General features: G+C 44.9%; 1 protein-coding gene across 2 annotated transcripts in view; it reads left to right on the top strand.

Annotated features, from left to right (window-relative positions):
* The window catches only part of GANC (glucosidase alpha, neutral C), a 53,809-nt gene extending 34,961 nt beyond the window's left edge, over nt 1-18,848 (top strand). Inside the window, exons 19-24 of one of the 2 annotated variants that reach the window (XM_073348622.2) lie at nt 3,239-3,315; nt 10,312-10,386; nt 11,221-11,334; nt 12,069-12,181; nt 13,096-13,208; nt 14,672-18,848. In XM_073348622.2, coding sequence (XP_073204723.1) covers nt 3,239-3,315; nt 10,312-10,386; nt 11,221-11,334; nt 12,069-12,181; nt 13,096-13,208; nt 14,672-14,781 — 602 coding nt within the window. In that variant the 3' untranslated portion in view covers nt 14,782-18,848. Of the gene's footprint in view, nt 1-3,238; nt 3,316-5,591; nt 6,920-10,311; nt 10,387-11,220; nt 11,335-12,068; nt 12,182-13,095; nt 13,209-14,671 lie in introns of those variants that run through there. The other variant, XM_078853331.1, reaches the window with a different exon arrangement.
* The last annotated feature ends 858 nt before the right edge of the window (nt 18,849-19,706 follow it).

The following is a 19,706-nucleotide window of genomic DNA, read 5'->3' as shown; positions in this document are numbered from 1 at the left end:
CCAGCCCCAGGACCGACCCTTGGGGCACTCCACTTGATACCGGCTGCCAACTAGACATGGAGCCATTGATCACTACCCGTTGAGCCCGACAATCTAGCCAACTTTCTACCCACCTTATAGTGCATTCATCCAGCCCATACTTCCTTAACTTGCTGACAAGAATACTGTGGGAGACCGTGTCGAAAGCTTTGCTAAAGTCAAGAAACAATACATCCACTGCTTTCTCTTCATCCACAGAACCACTAATCTCATCATAGAAGGTGATTAGATTAGTCAGGCATGACCTTCCCTTGGTGAATCCATGCTGACTGTTCCTGATCACTTTCCTCTCGTGTAAGTGCTTCAGGATAGATTCCTTGAGGACCTGCTCCATGATTTTTCCGGGAACTGAGGTGAGGCTGACTGGCCTGTAGTTCCCAGGATCCTCCTTCTTCCCTTTTTTAAAGATTGGCACTACATTAGCCTTTTTCCAGTCATCCGGGACTTCCCCCATTCGCCATGAGTTTTCAAAGATAATGGCCAATGGCTCTGCAATCACAGCCACCAATTCCTTTAGCACTCTCGGATGCAACACGTCCGGCCCCATGGACTTGTGCACTTCCAGCTTTTCTAAATAGTCCCTAACTACCTCTTTCTCCACAGAGGGCTGGCCACCTACTCCCCATGCTGTGTTGCCTAGCGCAGCAGTCTCGGAGCTGACCTTGTTCGTGAAGACAGAGGCAAAGAAAGCATTGAGTACATTAGCTTTTTCCACATCCTCTGTCACTAGGTTGCCTCCCTCATTCAGTAAGGGGCCCACACTTTCCTTGGCTTTCTTCTTGTTGCCAACATACCTGAAGAAACCCTTCTTGTTACTCTTAACATCTCTTGCTAGCTGCAGCTCCAGGTGTGATTTGGCCCTCCTGATTTCATTCCTACATGCCCGAGCAATATTTTTGTACTCTTCCCTGGTCATCTGTCCAATCTTCCATTTCTTGTAAGCTTCTTTTTTATGTTTAAGATCTGCAAGGATTTCACCGTTAAGCCAAGCTGGTCTCCTGCCATATTTACTATTCTTTCGACACATCGGGATGGTTTGTCCCTGTAACCTCAATAGGGATTCCTTGAAATACAGCCAGCTCTCCTGGACTCCTTTCCCCCTCATGTTATTCTCTCAGGGGATCCTGCCCATCAGTTCCCTGAGGGAGTCGAAGTCTGCTTTCCTGAAGTCCAGGGTCCGTATTCTGCTACTTACCTTTCTTCCCTGTATCAGGATCCTGAACTCGACCAACTCATGGTCACTGCCTCCCAGATTCCCATCCGCTTTTGCTTCCCCTACTAATTCTTCCCGGTTTGTGAGCAGCAGGTCAAGAAAAGCTCCCCCGCTAGTTGGCTCCTCCAGCACTTGCACCAGGAAATTGTCCCCTACACTTTCCAAAAACTTCCTGGATTGTCTGTGCACCACTGTAGTGCTCTCCCAGCAGATATCAGGGTGATTAAAGTCGCCCATGAGAACCAGGGCGTGCGATCTAGTAGCTTCTGCGAGTTGCAGGAAGAAAGCCTCATCCACCTCATCCCCCTGGTCCGGTGGTCTATAGCAGACTCCCACCACTACATCACTCTTGTTGCTCACACTTCTAAACTTAATCCAGAGACACTCAGGTTTTTCTGCAGTTTCATACCGGAGCTCTGAGCAGTCATACTGCTCCCTTACATACAGTGCTACTCCCCCACCTTTTCTGCCCTGCCTTGTTCTTCCTGAACAGTTTTTGTCCTTCCTGAACAGTTTATAACCATCCATGACAGTACTCCAGTCATGTGAGTTATCCCACCAAGTCTCTGTTATTCCAATCACGTCATAATTCCTTGACATCACTAGGACCTCCAGTTCACCCTGCTTGTTTCCAAGGCTTTGTGCATTTGTATATAGGCACTTGAGATAATCTGCTGATCGCCCCTCATTCTCTGTTTGAGGTAGGAGCCCTCCCCTCACAGATGTGCACTTCTGCATATTACAGTAGCAAAAAGTATGAAAACCCTGGGCAAGATTTTTAAAAGTGAGTGATATTGGGTGCCCAGCCTGAGATATTGTAAAGAGGTTGAGGTGAAAAAATTGAGGCACTCATCATTAGTTGCTTTTGAAAATCTTGGCCCCCATTTCCATATGGCAGAGATGGAACTTAGTTCCAGCATCTAAAACCACAACCTGCATCAGGTGTGACAACATCTAATAACTAATTATCGAGAGCTGATGGAGAGGTTGGAGTGATTTCAGTGCCTCTGATGGAATTCACCTTCTCTGTGGATTCTAATAAATCACCCCTGCCAGGGTTGAGTTACCTCTAGGACTAGAAAATACATCTTGAAGAGCAAATTTTTAGCATTTTTGAATGTTCCAAATGTTAGAACTTCAGAAACTTTTCTCCCACACACCCTTGTCAGTTACACATCTTTGAACAGTGCACTATGCAATCAACCTACTCAATATATTTTTCAGAAAAAAGTGTAAACATTTCCAATGAAGAGCATTGAAAAGGAGTTTGTTTGCCAAATGGGGTTGCCTTCTTTCTTGCTTCTGGTTGTAAGAAAGTGTTTTTTGTTAAAATACAAAAATATATTAATAGATTCCCCAGTCCCTCACCAGTCCTGTGTGCAAGCACATTAACCCATAGGACCCTGGATTTTATTACCTGTGAAGGGGGAACATTTTTGTGGGAGTCCATTGTTAACATACTGGTTATACACCATAGTTTTGGATTCTGTACTGGTATTTAACATTGCATGGTGATAACTCTTATAGACATTGAGTACGACTTTCAAAAGCACCTAAATGAATTAGGCACCTGCCTAACTCCCATTGCATTTCAAAGAGATTTGAACATCTGATTCCCTTAGGTGCTTTTGAAAATCTTATCCAATAATTCTGTAGTCTTCAACCTTAAATATTAGCCCCACAATGGAATCTTTAGGTAAAGGCAAAACAATTATACAAGAGCTAGATATTATTATTAACTTATACAGCACTTTTCATTAGTATATCTCACAGTGCTCTCTTTACAAAGGAGGTCAGTATCACTATCCCCTTTTTACAGATGGGGTAACTGAGGCACAGAGAGAGGCAAAGTGACTTGCCCAAGGTCACCCAGCAGACCAGTAGCAGAGCCACAAATAGAGCCCAGGTCTCCTTGAGTTTCAGTCCAATGCCCTATACACAGGCTATGCTGCGTGTTCTCATTTCTTTTTGTATCTCTTATTCCAGGAAACGCTTTACTGGTGCATCCAGTCATTGAACAAGAGGCCACTACAGTGAACGTTTTACTGCCTGGGTCAGATGAGGTGAGGGTAACTAAGAACCCACTCCGATGTTTGAATCAAAGAAAGTGCATTAACTCCATTCTCTTCTATCCCAGGATAACCAATAAGTGATAGTGCAACTAGTGGCAACCCAAGTCCCCTTCTCAAGGCCTCCTTTTCCCATTTGTAGGTGTCTTGCACAGCAGTCTTTGTACTTTCTACACATAGACAACCCGCCCTGGGCCAGCACACAGAGCCATTACTCTCGTCTAATTTAAATCCCTCCTCAAGCCCCGCTCCTTCTGTGACACCTTGTTGGAATTATTAATATTAATATGGGAACCCACCAAACACAAATTTAATCATAAATTCCTTTTTTAAATCCAAAGGCCAAATGATACTTATACAATTGCTCTAAACATGCCTACAAAGCCTAACTAATAAGCAATTTACTATATCCAAACAGTAACAAAATATTTATAAGTATTTGATCAAGATACTTACAAATGGGCTAAACTCAGGGGTATTTAGATCCATATTGGCTGGCTCCAACATGGTCAGGCAGGTATTAGCAATGAATCCTTTTAAGAGTTTACTTTTTATGCCCTTTTTACAAACAAGCGATGTCATTGCCAATTGCTGACTTCAGCTAAAAAATAATTTGACACAGTTCACCCTTATTTCCAGTCTTAATCTAGAAAAGATTTAGCACCTCCTTTCTTCCCAAGGCCTTTCCTCCCTTTCCTCTAGCTGTCCAACAATTTCCCCATTGCACCTAGGTTTACACAGGCTTTAACACTGGTCTGTGAGTTGGGGAAGGGCCATGTTGGCCCATTTTAAGACAGATTCTCTTTATTTTATTTAAAACCATCTGCAGTCATCCCCTTCGGTCAGAGGCCTTCTTTTTAGAACTTATCTCATTAGTTATTCTTTGAACCAGACATCCTCCCTACTTCATTCCTTCTTGCCTTATTACTATTATTTTCAAGGCCTTCCTTCTACTTGCTACTCTGGGCCTTTCTTTACAACAAATATGTATTTCCTTAACCAAACTTAAGCTAAATTTAGTTCTTTAATTTTATACTTATCCTACACCTCTGCAACACATTAGCTGACTTAAGTTATCTCCTTATTTATTTAATTTCCTTTTCCTAGGGTTAATTTCTCATTTATGTGGCAAGAAGGGGTCAAATGTTGGGACGGAGGATAGGAAAGACATTTGAGTTGAACCTGGGGGAAAAGACATAGGGGATGGATGGTAGAGGAAGGATGCAAGGAGAGGAACTTAAACAATTTTTTCTTATAATCTTGCTGTGTTCTTGTCACTGTGATCACTTTCCTTGTACGTTATATTCTTTTTACCCAAGACTGCATTCTTCAGAGCAGGTATTGTCATTTCATCAACTAACACATTTTGGCCACTAGGCCTGATCTACACTGAGGGGGGGAATCGATCTAAGTTACGCAACTTCAGCTACGTGAATAATGTAGCTGAATTAGACGTACTAAGACCTACTCACCACGGTGTCTTCACTGCGGTGAGTCAACTGCTGCTGCTCCCCGTCGACTCTTCCTGCGCCTCTCGCGGCGGTGGAGAACAGGAGTCGATGGGAGAGCACACTCGGGTGTCAATTTATCGTGTCTAGACTAGATGTGATCAATCGATTGCTGCCCGCCAATCCGGCGGGTAGTATAGACATACCCTTAGGGTATGTTTACACTATGAAATCAGGTCGATATTATAGAAGTCGATTTTTAGAAATTGATTTTATACAGTTGATTGCGTATGTTCACACTAAGCGCAGTAAGTCGGCGGAGTGCGTCCTCACTACCGTGGCTAGCATCAACTTACGGAGTGGTGCACTGTGGGTAGCTATCCTACAGTTCCCACAGTCTCTGCCACCTATTGGAATTCTGGGTTAAGCTCCCAATTCCTGATGGGTCAAAAACACCTGATGGGTGGCTTTGGGAACATGTCGTCAGTCTTCCCTCCCTCTGTGAAAGCAACGGCAGACAGTCGTTTCGTGCCTTTTTTCCATGCGGACTCCATCCTGCTTTCAGCAGACGGTGCAGTAGGACTGCTAACCGTCGTCATCTACCACTTCTGCTGCAGCTCTGCTCTCCTGCTCTCATGAATCCACCTCGCAGGTCCTCTCGTTGTTTTCTATAAATATCTATTTTCATGGCATCCGTCGTCAGCCACTGCTTCTGCTGCAACTCTGCTCTCCTGCAGACGCCATACCATGGCAAGCATGGAGCCCGCTCAGATCACCGCGGCAGTTATGAGCATTGTAAACACCTTGCCTATTATCCTGCAGAATGTGCAGAACCAGAACCTACAAAAGCAGGCGAGGAGGTGACAGCAGCGCGGTGACAAGAGTGATGAGGACATGGACACAGACTTCTCTCAAAGTACGGGCCCTGGCAATTTGGACATCCTGGTGGCAATGGGGCAGGCTCATGCCATGGAACACCGATTCTGGGCCCAGGAAACAAGCACAGACTGGCGGGACTGCATAGTGTTGCAGGTCTGAGACAATTCCCAGTGGCTGCGAAACTTTCACGTGCGTAAGGGCACTTTCATGGAACTTTGTGACTTGCTTTCCCCTGCCCTGAAGCGCAAGAATACCAAGATGAGAGCAGCCCTCACAGCTGAGAAGTGAGTGGCGATAGCCTTCTGGAAGCCTGCAATGCCAGACACCTACCAGTCAGCAGGGAATCAATTTGGAGTGGGCAAAACTACTGTGGGGGCTGCTGTGCTGCAAGTAACCAATGCAATCATTGACCAGCTGCTATCAAGGTTAGTGACTCTGGGAAATGCGCAGGTCATAGCGGATGACTTTGCTGCAATGGGATTCCCTAACTGTGGGGGCTGGGGGAAGCGATAGACGGAACCCATATCCCTATCTTGGGACCGGACCACCTTGGCAGCCAGTACGTAAACCACAAGGGGTACTTTTCAGTGGTGCTGCAAGCACTGGTGGATCACAAGGGACATTTCACCAACATCAACGTGGGATGGCCGGGAAAGGTACATGATGCTCGCATCTTCAAGAACTCTGGTCTGTTCGAACAGCTGCAGGAAGGGACTTACTTCCCAGACCAGAAAATTACTGTTGGGGATGTTGAAATGCCTATAGTTATCCGCAGGGACCCAGCCTACCCCTTAATGCCCTGGCTCATGAAGCCGTACACAGGCACCCTGGACACTAGTAAGGAGCAAGTGCAGAATGGTAGTAGCATGTACTTTTGGACGTTTCAAAGCACACTGGCACAGTTTACTGACTTGGTTAGGTCTCAGCACAAGCAATATTCCAATTGCAATTGCTGCTTGTTGTGTGCTCCACAATATCTGTGAGAGTAACGGGGAGACATTTATGGTGGGGTGGGAGGTTGAGGCAACTCGCCTGGTGGCCAGTTTCGCACAGCCAGACAACAGGGCGATTAGAAGAGCACAGCAGGGCGCACTGCGCATCAGAGAAGCTTTGAAAGCCAGTTTCATGACTGGCCAGAGTACGGTGTGACAGTTGCGTTTGTTTCTCTTGAAGTTACCTGCCCAGTATATATATGAAAGGAAATAAAGTCACAATTGTTTAAAAAACGTTCTTTATTATTTGTTGCACAAAACATTGAAAGAAATCAGAAGCTAGACTGGGGAGGGGGCAGTATTGGGTTAGGGGGGTGGAGGAGGAGGCAAGGATAAGTCCAGAAACCAAATCAAAATTTAGGATATGCCAGATTTCTGCTGCTTGTGCAATCCTCTGGGGTTGACTGTGTGCATCCCCGTAGCCTTCCCCCACTGTCCCCATGTTCTTGGGCGTCTGGGTGAGGAGGCTGTGGAACTTGGGGAAGAGGGAGGGCGGTTATACAGGGGCTGCAGCGGCAGTCTGTGGTCTTGCTGCCTTTCCCGCATTAGATCCACCATACATGTGGATCTAATGTCATGTCAGTTTGCTCCCCAGTGAGCTTGACCGTAGCATCCTGCCTGCTCTCATTGCGCAAATTCCTCCTCTCTTCGTATTCATGTAATGCTTTACGCGACTCCACAATTGTTTGCCTCCATGCATTCAGCTGGGCCCTATCAGTGAGGGAGGACTGCATGAGCTCAGCGAACATGTCGTCCCAAATTCGTTTTTTCCGCCTTCTAATCTGGACCAGCCTCTGGGACGGAGTAGATAGGGGCCGTGTTGAAACATTTGCACCTGCTGCGGGAGGAGAAAAAGGGAGGGTAGTATTTTAAAAGATACATTTTAGAGAACAAAGGGGACACACTTTCTCAGTGAAACAGGCAATTCATAGTACACAGCACATGTTCTTCCTGTACAAGGTTGCATTTTGCCTCTTATACTGAAGTGCCTGCCACTTCAGTGTGAGTAAGCCATCACGTGCAGCTGGGCAACAGAATTCAGCTTGCAGGCAGCCATGGTAAGCCCTAGGGGCACGTGGGGTTCTGCTTCTTCCGCATTCATTTCAATGCTTGCAAACTGCCGAGCCCCCTTTCCCATAGCAAGCAATGCCTGGTGGGTTTGCCATATAAAAGGAGGGCCTGCGGGCTCTCTGGGATGATCGCTTCACACAACACCTCCCCTCCTCCCCCACACCGCATGGCTCTGATGAGGCTCTGAGCAGGGAAGAGCCCTTTAAACTAAATGCGAACAGCCCAGCGTGACTGGGTTTTCACCCACCCCGCACTGCGTGGCTCCAATCAAGCTGTCACTCACCAGAAGTGCCTTCTCCAGAGTCATGGTCTGGGAGCATGCCTTGGGAGTGGGGGGAGGCTATTGGCTCCAGCGTTAAGAATAGTTCCTGGCTAGGGGGGGAAAACGGATTCCCCACTTGCCACCTGTGCGCTGTCCTCCTCCTCTTCATCCTCCAAAAACTCATCCTCCTTGCTCCGTGCTACTCCCCCCTGGTAAGTGTCCACGGACAGTGGTGGGGTAGTGGTGGCGTCACCCCCCCATGATTGCATGCAGCTCACGGTAGAAGCAGCACGTATGGGGCTGTGACCCAGAGCACCCGTTCGCCCCCCTGGCTTCTTGGTACACTTGCCTGAGCTCCTTGATTTTTGTACGACACTGCTCTGTGTCCCTGGAGTAGCCTCTTTCCGTCATGGCCCTGGAGACTTTAGCGTACGTATTTGTGTTTCTTTTTTTGGAACGTAGTTCTGCCATAACAGATTTGTCTCCCCAACATGCGATGAGATCCAGTACCTCCCGTTCGGACCATGCTGGAGCTTGTCTGCGAATCCGGGACTGCATGGTCTCCTGTGATGGTGGACTCTGCATGGTCGCCTGTGATGGTGGACTGTGCTGATAGTCACCTGTGCTGAAGGTGACCAAACAGGAAATTCAAAAGTTCCCAGGGTTTTTACTGCCTACCTGGCTAGTGCATCAGAGTTGAGAGTGTAGTCCAGAGTGGTCACAAGGGAGCATTCTGGGATAGCTCCCAGAGGCCAATAACATCGAATTGCGTCCACAGTACCTGTAACCCGAAACTGCGATCTCGATTTTAGCAGTACTCCACTTGCCGAGGTGGAGTACAGAAATCGGATTAAAGAGTCCTTTAAATCGAAAAAACTGGTTTGGTCATGTGGACGGAATCAGTTTTATTTCAAAGTAACTCAGCTAATTCCGAACTAACCGCGTACTGTAGACCAGGCCGGTTTCAGAATCAGAGACTGTGAGGGTGGTACCTTGGGAAGAGATTTCTTCAGCTTCCATGGCTAAGTGTTGACTAAAATTTTCTCAGCAGCTCAAGTAACTAGATTTCCCACATCACAGGAATCAGCTCTGACAAATGCAACTCATTGCACTGAGTAGGAGCTTGAGATTTAATTTTGGAGGCAGATGAACAGGGAGAAAAGGAGAGGAGGGAATAGCCTTGAAAAGTCAAGTAAAAGCCTGTGGCTCTCCCCAATATGTCTCAGGAACTAGGAGTTCTTTGATCTCTTTGCTTGAGATAAGGCAGAGTATAGAAATATGGGAGAGATTGCTTAGGGTCTCTCTCAGGAAGCTTTGACAAACACTTATTTTTAGTTAAGATTTGTATAGGAATTCACTGCCTACCATGGCTGTAACAGCTAATCTGGTCAGGGACTAGGTTGCAGAGGCACAGGGTACTTTGTATGGTCATTTTTAATGACCTGCTCTTGCAGCATGCTTTGGAATATCCCAATAAATTCAGTCCCAAGTCTGACGTCTAGGTTGTAGTTATTTTGTTTGCCTTATTTTAGTTCCCAGATAATAGAGAAAAGTCCACATTGACCTGCTTTATACGGTTTACAGCATTTACTCAGACAACATCAAAAACTGAATAACCTTACACTGGGGGCATGATCTCTCAAGGACAATGTGAAAATCACATGCTGTTGTGGGTGCCTAAAAACGCATTTGGCTTTTGGTGCATGAGAAGGTTTCAGTTGTCAGACCAGCCTAAATTTAACCCTTCACATGTACTAAACACTGAACTGAAAAGCCCTTTTACTTAACATAAAAAGACTGAAAATTCATGAGAAATAGACAATGTGTTCCTGTTGTCTCTCATACTCATTCCAAAGGCCCTAAAGCCAAAACAATCTAGCAATGGGTACTAAAGAGGTTTGGTCCGTAGCACATACCTCAGGACACAAGTTGGAGGCCTGTAGAAAACTTAGATTATTTTAAGGTACAAATGTGCTTACACTGGATTTGTTTCTCATAAAGTATTTTTTAAAATAATTTAATTTTAAAATATTTAATTTTAAAATCATTTTGTGAATGACACTGTTGCTTAGCACCTGCAGCAACTTTGAAACCTATTAGAGCAAATGCAACTTCTAGAAAAGGTCATTCTCCATTTTGCGTATCGCACACTTACTAAGTGTCTCGGAAAGATCTTTGGACTCAGCACACTAAATGCTATTCCTTGCATCACAAGAATACTGTAAAAGACACTGACAGCCAGAGATGAATTCACAAAGCAAAATGCCCCTGCGGAGTTATCAGATCTTTCCATAATATATATCTTATGTTTGTTTCTTCTGCCTTTTCCCCGATGTAGGTTTGGTATGACCTCAGAAGATTTAGACGACTAGACTATCCAGGGACTCTGAAGATCCCAGTAACACTGGAGAGTGTACGTTTTTATTTTGTAACATTGCTTTTATTGTGTTGACAGGTCAAAATAGATTTTCTCTCAAACACTCATAAATCAGAATAGTGACATTAGGCTGCAGTCCTGCAAGGAGAATTAAAATCGCTTCTGTGCAGGAAAAAAAAGCTGCTGTCTTAACTCAAGGCAACAAGGTTCAAAATAAGAAACAACAAAGTGATCCTATGAGCACTGCAGGCTCAGAGAGACAAAGAAGGGGCTAATTACAGCAGAAGAGAACTCCACAGTGAACCCCCTTTCACCTCCAAATCACCTCCCACTTAGAGGGAGTATTTAGTAGAAATGCTGAAAGTGCAGAAAGTATTTCAACAGTGTTCGTAGCAAAGGAGGGGGTCACTTGGACAGCCTCACATTTCTAGGTGGGGCTTCCTACTATTCAACCACTACATGAAAGTCAGCACTGGACTCTCAGTGCCCATTATCCATGTAAGTTATAACAATTGTTGTACCAGAGGAGGGCAATGGACTGTCTTTGTCAGTATCCCGTGTCCTTCATTCAGATGGACCCAGTTACACCATGGCCCCCAATATATGTTGCTGTTTGAGAAGACAGACACCGTACAGGGTGGGCACTCTCAGTAAATGTTGTTGGGATGATTTTGAGACAGGAAAAACACATGGGAAGATGACTTGTAAGCAGAATAGAGTTTATTCATCAACGTGCTGTCTGCTGCAGTTCTCTATAGGTAATAAAAAACAGCTGCAGTTTTCCCCCCAAAAGGCTAAAATTAAATGATCAGAGAATAGCACTAAGATTTCTACACTTGAATTCTTCTACCCTGGCTTTGTTATTGATAGATTCCAGTGTTCCAGCGAGGTGGGAGTGTGGTGCCCCTTAAGACCACAGTAGGAAGATCCACTGAATGGATGACAGATATTTCTTATGAACTCCGTGTTGCTCTGGATTACAAGGTACTCTGGGATTACATTTAGTTTATACACCTGTCTTTTTATCCCTTCTTCCTGTCTCTTTTGGTCTCATCAGATCTGTGCTCCTCTTTGCTCTCTGCAGCCTCTTTCTCTAGCAGTAGGACCTGCTTTATAGGGAACAGGAGGTCTCCTTCTGCCAGTTCAACCAGCACAGTTCGGTCCTTGCCTACACACCAGCTAGAAGAAGAGCCAGTCTCCTCCAGATTGCTGTGGAGAAACTTGGCCCTCTTCTCACTTGTCTAGGCTCCACTCTTTGTGCTGGGCTTCATGCCAGAGCACACAAACTGTTCGTTCAGCAGAAGACTAGGATTTCTGTACAAGTAGAGCATTTCCTGACCTTCCCCTTGCCCTTCCTCTCCTTGTCAGCCACCTTCCCTCCAGCAGCTTGGAGGAAAAAGAGTGGTGGATTGCTTCAGGCCATAAACTTCCTCTTCAGAACCAGAAAGAAGAAATTCAGCAACTGTCCTTTTAAATACAACCCAATAGCAGAAAGTACTGCACAGACACCACGATGAATTTACAAAACCATAACATCCAGAATGCTCTTTTAGTAATGCTGGATTGTTCTTCACGGGAATATTTTAACCTACCAGAGATCATAACGGTTCTAGTGGCTTGTAACTGTTTACTTCAGCATATAGTGATGCTTATTTACAGTTTCATTGTCCCCACTCAGGCTTCTGTTAACTTTGTTCTACATCTGATGTGTTCCATAGGACTTTGCAGTAGGTGAGCTCTATCTAGATGATGGACATTCATTTCAGTACCTCCATAAGAAGCAATTCCTGCACAGGAAATTCACTTTCCACAAGAATGTTTTCTCTTCCAGGTAATGGCAGCTGTTGCAGGTAAAATCCCCATAAAAGGAAATCCCTTTTATAATTCACTTTACTTAGCAACAACTGTGTGTTATTCTTGTCCACTGCTCAAGAACCCCCAGGGACGGAGAGTTTCACATGCAAAACTGGAGAGGTAAGTGTTGCTCTACACAGTCAGACCTGGACTATGTAGAGCATCTGGTTCACACTGTTCACCTGGACTGTGAGTGCAGCTCTGTGAGTGTAGCACCATCATTAACCTACAGGGATTTTTCTTGCTCCTTCAGACCTCAGGTGTGAGTTAGAGATCATCTGTTCTACAAAACTTACCATAAAGCAGGATCATAGAATGGCGTGGGTAACAGGACTAAAACAGGTTTCAGAGTGGTATCCGTGTTAGTCTGTATCAGCAAAAACAATGAGGAGTCCTTGTGGCACCTTAGAGACTAACAAATTTATTTGGGCATAAGCTTTCATGGGCTAAAACCCATTCTGCATCTGATGCATCTGATGAAGTGGGTTTTAGCCCACAAAAGCTTATGCCCAAATAAATTTGTTAGTCTCTAAGGTGCCACAAGGACTCCTCGTTGTTTATGACTAAAACACAGATTAGTCCTCTCAGTGCAGGCACAACTGAATTACGTAGACAGGCCCTTCACCATTGTATCTATTTAAATCATTGTCGGATGCCATCCAGGTAACCAGGAGCTTGTGAAACCTACTTATGCACCCATTAGGCAGTTGGTGGTGGAGGGGAAAAAAATATCACACCTGCCTCAAGAAAAAGTATGTTAGGGAAAATAAACTATGTTTTGGATCCTGAAGTAAGAGACTAGTAGTGGTTTGTCTGTCGAAGTTTTATGCCTGGGTTGGCTCTCCAACCACAGGTAGAAATTACTGTGTCTGAGACTGTTTACTTTTTCAGCTGTGCTGATGAAATTGGGCAGTACCACACGAAATGCATAGTTGAACGGGTACTAATTCTGGGAGTTCAGAAGCAACCCACATCTGTGACAGCCAGTCTCCAGAGTAAGAGAGGCAAGTATTTTATACTTCACTTCAATTTTTTAAAATGTTACTGTAATGGTAGCACTAATTACAGGTGGCAGATGACAATACTGAAAAGACAACTATAAGCATGGGGAGCAATAGTACAGGCTTCCCAGTGCTGTCCCTCCAGTTTATCCCACCCCTGTTCTTGAGGGACCGTCACTGTGGATAAGAGGGTAGTTCAGTTTGCAAGCCTAGTTAATCCTTGGCCCCTCTACTGAAAGTGTCAACTAAAGCACCAGTTGTTGCAACTCGTGTGTAAACTGGTGGCTTGACTGGGCAGAAACCACAGCAAACAGCTGTAAGGTTCATTCATTAGGAGAAAGTCTCGATAAAGACAAAGCAAAACAAGGTAACAAAACTGCCTCAGCCTGGGGATCAGCCTAGCTCTCCGAGCCCAGAGAAGGAGCCCTGCCTTGCCCCAGGTGTTCTCCCCCTTCTGCCTCTCCTTCTGCCTGCTCCTCTTCCACGGAGCATCTGTGCAAGGCAAAGTGAAATGGAGGCTGGGGTTAACTCCTTTTGCTGTGAGGACCAGGTAGTGCCTGTGATGTAGAGGGAGTGATCATTTTTCATTACACCTGCCCACTAGGGAACTGCACTGAAACTTGGGCGCCAGTGTCTCCATAGGAAGATACCTTACTGCTTTTGGAGATCAGGGACAAGGTTGTTGGCTGCTCCCACTGAAGGGCCCACCAGTGTGATAACTTACAGAGCCAAAACACACTTTGGTCAACAGTGACAATTGCCATACTTCAGGATTAACAAATTTTGATAACCTTATTTTACAGAGCATGCAGCTGGAGATACAATTTAATAATAACACTCTTAGACCCTCAAATAGGGTGGATCAGACTGATCCAAGAAAGGAAATTTTCAGGCAAGAATAAGAGTTTCTGTTCTCTCGTTCACGCAGGAGGGTTCACAGATTCTGACAATGCAGAACCCATTGAACTATACAAGGACCTGCCTAGGGAAAACTAGTGAAATTTGCACAGAGGACCTGTCCCTCCAGGCACCTTCCTTTCCCCTTTGGGAATCATAATGTCATTGTTCCTGCCTGCACCTGTCTCTACCCCTGTTAAGGCACAAAAAGTGACACTTAATGCAGAAACAAGCATTCGCTTCTGCTGGAATTTCTGCAGGAAAATCCTTGGATATGTCAGAGGATAAGGGTTCAGAATGATAACTTCCCCCAAAAAACCCATGGAGCCCCAAGCACGTTTGCAGAGTTGTAGTAAAGGAAGAAATGATACCATAGACTCTGATGCACCCTTATGAGCATACTGGAGATCTGGCCAGTAATTGCTCTCCTTTTATCACCTCCATGCCTAACAGAGGAGATAATCTGACCCAATGAGAGTGAGAGAAACAAGGCAGTCATGTATAACTTTGTTCAGAAGAGGTTTTCTTAGAGTGCATCATAAGCTCTCTCTTGTCCTATTGCAATTCAGATGGGAAAGACAAAGAAGTGGTTTTCACATATGATGCCAAGACCTCCACGTTGACACTGGAAAAACTATTATTAAATGTTGGTGCTGACTGGGAAATTCACATCAAGTGAGAGAAGAAACTGCGTCTTCAGAGAACTGGATGGAAAGTTGAAAGGAAATGGTTTTGAAGGACTTAAATTGCTCTCTTGCATCTGACTAGTTTGAAATAATGAAGGCAGAACTATAGCAGCTCCAGGCTAATCTTTCTTAACATTTTCTTTTAAAAGATTGATTTAATTTAGATTTGAAAAGCTCTTCCCTGGTCAGTACCTGGCAAAAGTAATAGTAATGAGATCGTGTCACTGGAAAAGGCTCATGGCTGTCCTGCCAAGGCTGGTTTGTTTTTGGCAAACAGGATTCTGCAGGCAGTGGGCTGAATTCTGCCCTCCCTTGCACCCATGCAATAAAGTCCTCCATTAGGCTGTGGAAGATACTGGGCCTGGTTTTCAAGGTCTTAAACCCAAGAATTTCTAGTTTTTAAATTTCAGGCAGTTTTCTAAGTGTCTGCAAATCACTGCTATCTTGACTGTTCAGCGAATAGGGAATTTCGGAGAGGGAGGAGGGGAGGAGCCCTGAATCAGCTCGATCAAACAGCATTGATGAATCTATGAAATGAAAAGGACTAAAATTTATGTCTAGGACACTGTGTGCAAACTACCTTGGGCAGAACCAACTTGAATGAGGGTGATTACTTCTGTTACAAGCATTCCCCTTCTGTCCCCACAGCACCTAGTCCACAAGACAAGGAACAGCCCTAGGGTATGTCTACACTACGAAATTAGGAAAGTAAATAACAGAGCTGGGTGAACAGTTCAGCAGTTGAATCTGAACTCAGCCCAAAGTTAAGGTTTGGGAGGACAGTATGTACCAGGTGATGTGAGTGATTAAAGGATAATATGGGAATGGGGAAATCCCATTAAATATTTATTTCTAGACTTTATAACATTTAGATTTTTAAAAGGTGCCCAATTTTTATAAAGGATAATATTGGGTTTGAGTATTAACTGGACTCCCATAAACACTTTCTATCACAACACTTTTTCCCACTCCCAATGTGTTTTGGTTGGGGGGATTGCCCAAGGTTTTATTTGAATTAGTACCAACTGTTTAAATAGAAGGCCTGCACAAGAGATGCTTTGCTCTTACAGATCTTATAAGACATGTTACTGCAGGGCTCTCTTCCTGCAGACTTTAGCCCAGAGGTGGGCAAAGTGTGGCCCGCAAGCCACATACGGACCTCCAGCTGGTTTAATCCGGCCCTCGAGTTCCCCGCTGGGGAGCGGGGTCTGGGGTTTGCCCTGCTCCCACGCTCCAGCCAGGGAGCGGGGTCAGAGGCCGCTCTGCGCACGCATGCCAAGGCTCCCGGAAGCAGCAGCTAGTCCCCACCTCCAGCTCCTACGTTTAGGGGCAGCCTGAGGGCTCCGCGCACTGCCCGCCCCAACCGCAGCTCCCTTTGGCTGAGAACTGTAGCTGACGGGAGCTGCAGGGGCGGGGCCTGTGGATGGGACACCTGGCTGCCTGGCCGCATCTCTGCGTAGGAGCCGGAGGGGGGACATGCCGCTGCTTCCAGGAGCTGCTTGAGGTAAGCACCGCCCAGAGCCTGCACCCCTGAACTCCTCCCATGCCCCAAGCCCCAGCCAGAGCCCTCCCCCCCCCGCACCCCAACTCCCTGCCTCAGCCTGGAGCCCCGCTGCACCCTGAACTCCTCATTTTTGGCCCCACCCCAGAGCCTGCACCCCCATCCGGAGCCCTCACCCCCTCCTGTACCCCAACCCCAATTTTGTGAGCATTCATGTCCCACCATACAATTTCCATACCCAGATGTGGCCCTCGGGCCAAAAAGTTTGCCCACCCCTCCTGCTTTAGCCAGTCCTTGGGCAGGGGGGCGGCGGGGGAGGTGCTCACACATGCCTGAATGCATGCAGTAGGGACAATGCATGCAGTAGGGGGGGAGGGATAGCTCAGTGGTTTGAGCTTTGGCCTGCTAAACCCAGGGTTGTGAGTTCAATCCTTGAGGGGGCCATTTGGGATCTGGGGCAAAAATTGGGGATTGGTCCTGCTTTGGGCAGGGGGTTGGACTAGATGACCTCCTGAGGCCCCTTTCAACTCTGAGATTCTATGACAAGGTGCTTTTACCTTAGTGAGCTGAGGTTGGAAGATGGGAATGGAGGATGCTGTTCCATACTGAAAACTTTAAAATGCTTAAAGTTTTCATTTTTATAATATAAAAATGTTAAACATTTTAAAGTTTTAACATGTTTAAAAGACTCTGCTTTTACCGGTCCTCTCCCATGCTCCCTCCCCAATTCCCTACACCTCCTCCTATTGCCATCATAGTCTCCTGCTCCCACCCCTTCTGCACCCTTTGCTCCTGCCTTCCAGAGTCCCCTCTTCCAAGACCAGGTTACACAGCTCCATGCCACTGTACCCCCAAGTCTTTGCCTCTCCCAGCCCACTGTCACTGGTCAATGGTTAGTTTAAACTGTTTGCCCAGCCCTACTTAATAATATCCATTTTGTTATAAGTCATATGTTATTTAAAAAAACAAGCCAAAGTCAGCTCTGATGCAAACCTGTGAATGAAGTCAATTGGTTATATGGATGTAAGCAAGCAGAATTCACGCCATTCTTTTAGCAAAATGAAGAGGATAGTAAATAGTTTGCTTGCCTCTTCAGATATTCTCTTGTTGCATGCATGTGGGTGGTGGGGAATAGAGAGAGGATCTCTAACTCCACACTGACCAGCAAATACCGACAAGCTTGTACATGTGCCAGCTTTTCCCACTGAACCTACGCAGTGCTTAGTCAATCAGTTCCACGTGCTGCAGTTATTCTCTGTAGGGGATTTCTGGGAGTGCCAAGTTTCAACACACAGCATTAACTGTTACCATTATATTCTAAATGACTGACTGCAACTTATTCAAACAAGCCCATTCCACAAGGGACCCTGAGGATCTCCCTGTCCTTTATTCTGAGGAACTGTCTTTACTTTCCTCCCCCTTTAAAATTATATGCTCCCTTCAAGCAGATGTGATCCATGAGACTTTGATCCAAGCACTAAATGTTGGGGACCTGAAGATTTCTGTTTGAATCACAGTTGAGCCAATCCATGTTGGGTGACCGGAGTTGAATCCTTTGTCTCCTTGAGCCTTGAGTCCAGTTTGAAAACAAGAGGATTTCACTGATCTGAGCTTTCCAAGGGACAGAAATGACAAAAACAGGGCCAAATTCTGGCCTTAGTTATGCCAGTGTAACCTTTAAGAGAGGGCAACATTTGGTCCATGCTAAGAAAATTATCTTCCTACCTCAAAAATTAGGTAAAAAGTACTGGTTCTCCTCTTCAAGGACACAAGGGGCCTGACTCTGCTCTCACATTGATTTTACATGGTGTAACTCCACTGACTTCAGTGGATTCACTCCTACACCAGTATAAGTGAGAGGAGAATTGGGCCCTAGCTTTCTACCAGTGTGTGAGTTTTACATAAAATCTATCTCTAACAGAGTTCATTATTGCTTCCTGCTTCTGAACATGACTTGATTGCTGTTGCTGGTGTGGTTAACATTCCATTAGAATGCTACAGACATTTTATCTTGATCTTATGAAGTGTGAAGGAAGATGTAATAAATGAACAAAGATTGTTTTCATCATGAAATGAGTCTTATGCCTTATTTCTTCCATCCTTCTTCCCACCATGGAGATCCACAAATAAGCATCCTTAAATGCACCATTTTAGTACAAACTGGAGGCTATAGCGCTCTACTGCTAGTTAGACTGTGCCCGTCACTGTGATATCTGAGCACCGAGCAAATAATTTATTTGCTAAATTTACAAGTAGCAAAACCTTTAGGTCTGAGGACTTAGCTCAGCTATGGTTCCAGGAGCAACATTCACATTATGTTTTTATAACAGCTATTACTTGTTTTCTGTATATTAATATAATAGTGCGGGCAAGGCAAATAATGAACATTTTTACATGTTGACTCATGCTGTTAGCAACTGAAGACTGATAAATAATTCAAATAATATATTAAAACAAAACAAATTGGAGATCAAATGTAATGAAAATTAAATAGAAACATTATTACAGGTGTATCTGATTTAGTTGGTTCTTTGCTTGAGCAGTAAATTTATTTTATTCCGCCTGACTTTGTGTATGTATATATATCCAACATCTATATTTTAACCAAGGTTAGATATTATGGTATTTCTGTTTGCAAAGAAAACCTGTTGCAAAAGCTTCCTTGGGTCCAAATGAGCCCAGTTTTATTTAGGTCTATGTTATATGTAGTCATGCCAAACCTCTCAGTTTTTGTAATACATACATTACTTGTTCTTTTACTAAGAAAGCTGGTCCCCCCTCTACAGGCCATTCTTGCTTGTCCTTGGAAATGCTTTAAGACCAACTCCACAAAAGTAACTGCCTATTGAGAAACAGCACAGGGGGAAATTATTTTCTGAACAAGTTTAACAGGAAACACTTCAGCTAATCTATGAAAAACAGGATGAGGTTAAAAGAAAGAAGAATCTGTCCACTTACCACTAACTACATGTGCAGTGGACCTGATTTTGATTTAGCCAATGGCCCACTGGTCACCCCAAGAATTTAAAGTGAAAAAACGTAGTTAAACCCCAATTGGTGGGGAAATTCAGCACATCAGTCAGCCTCTCGGTGCAGTCTGCACGGATGTAAACTGTAATTAACCTGTGAAATTCTGTCATTTTCCATTTTATTTAAGGTCTCCTGGAAAGTCTCGTTTTGTGGCATCAGAGCTACCATTAGTTTTGTAATGTTGCCGTGAGATTGTCCTAGAGAATTTCAGTGAGGGGGGCTTTTATTAAAAAAAAAATATTTAACATGTATTTTTGTGTTGTATGCCCCTATAGCTTGGTTAATGGAGGCATTCAGCCCATGAATTTGGGATTAATTCAAATTTCATATCAGCTTTCTATATTGATTTTTTAAAAGGTAGTATTTATGCCTCCCCTGCCAAACAAT

Source organism: Lepidochelys kempii, chromosome 6 (assembly GCF_965140285.1).
Source record: "Lepidochelys kempii isolate rLepKem1 chromosome 6, rLepKem1.hap1, whole genome shotgun sequence".
Classification (NCBI taxonomy): Eukaryota; Metazoa; Chordata; order Testudines; family Cheloniidae; genus Lepidochelys; species Lepidochelys kempii.
This window is presented reverse-complemented; position numbering and strand designations above follow the sequence as displayed.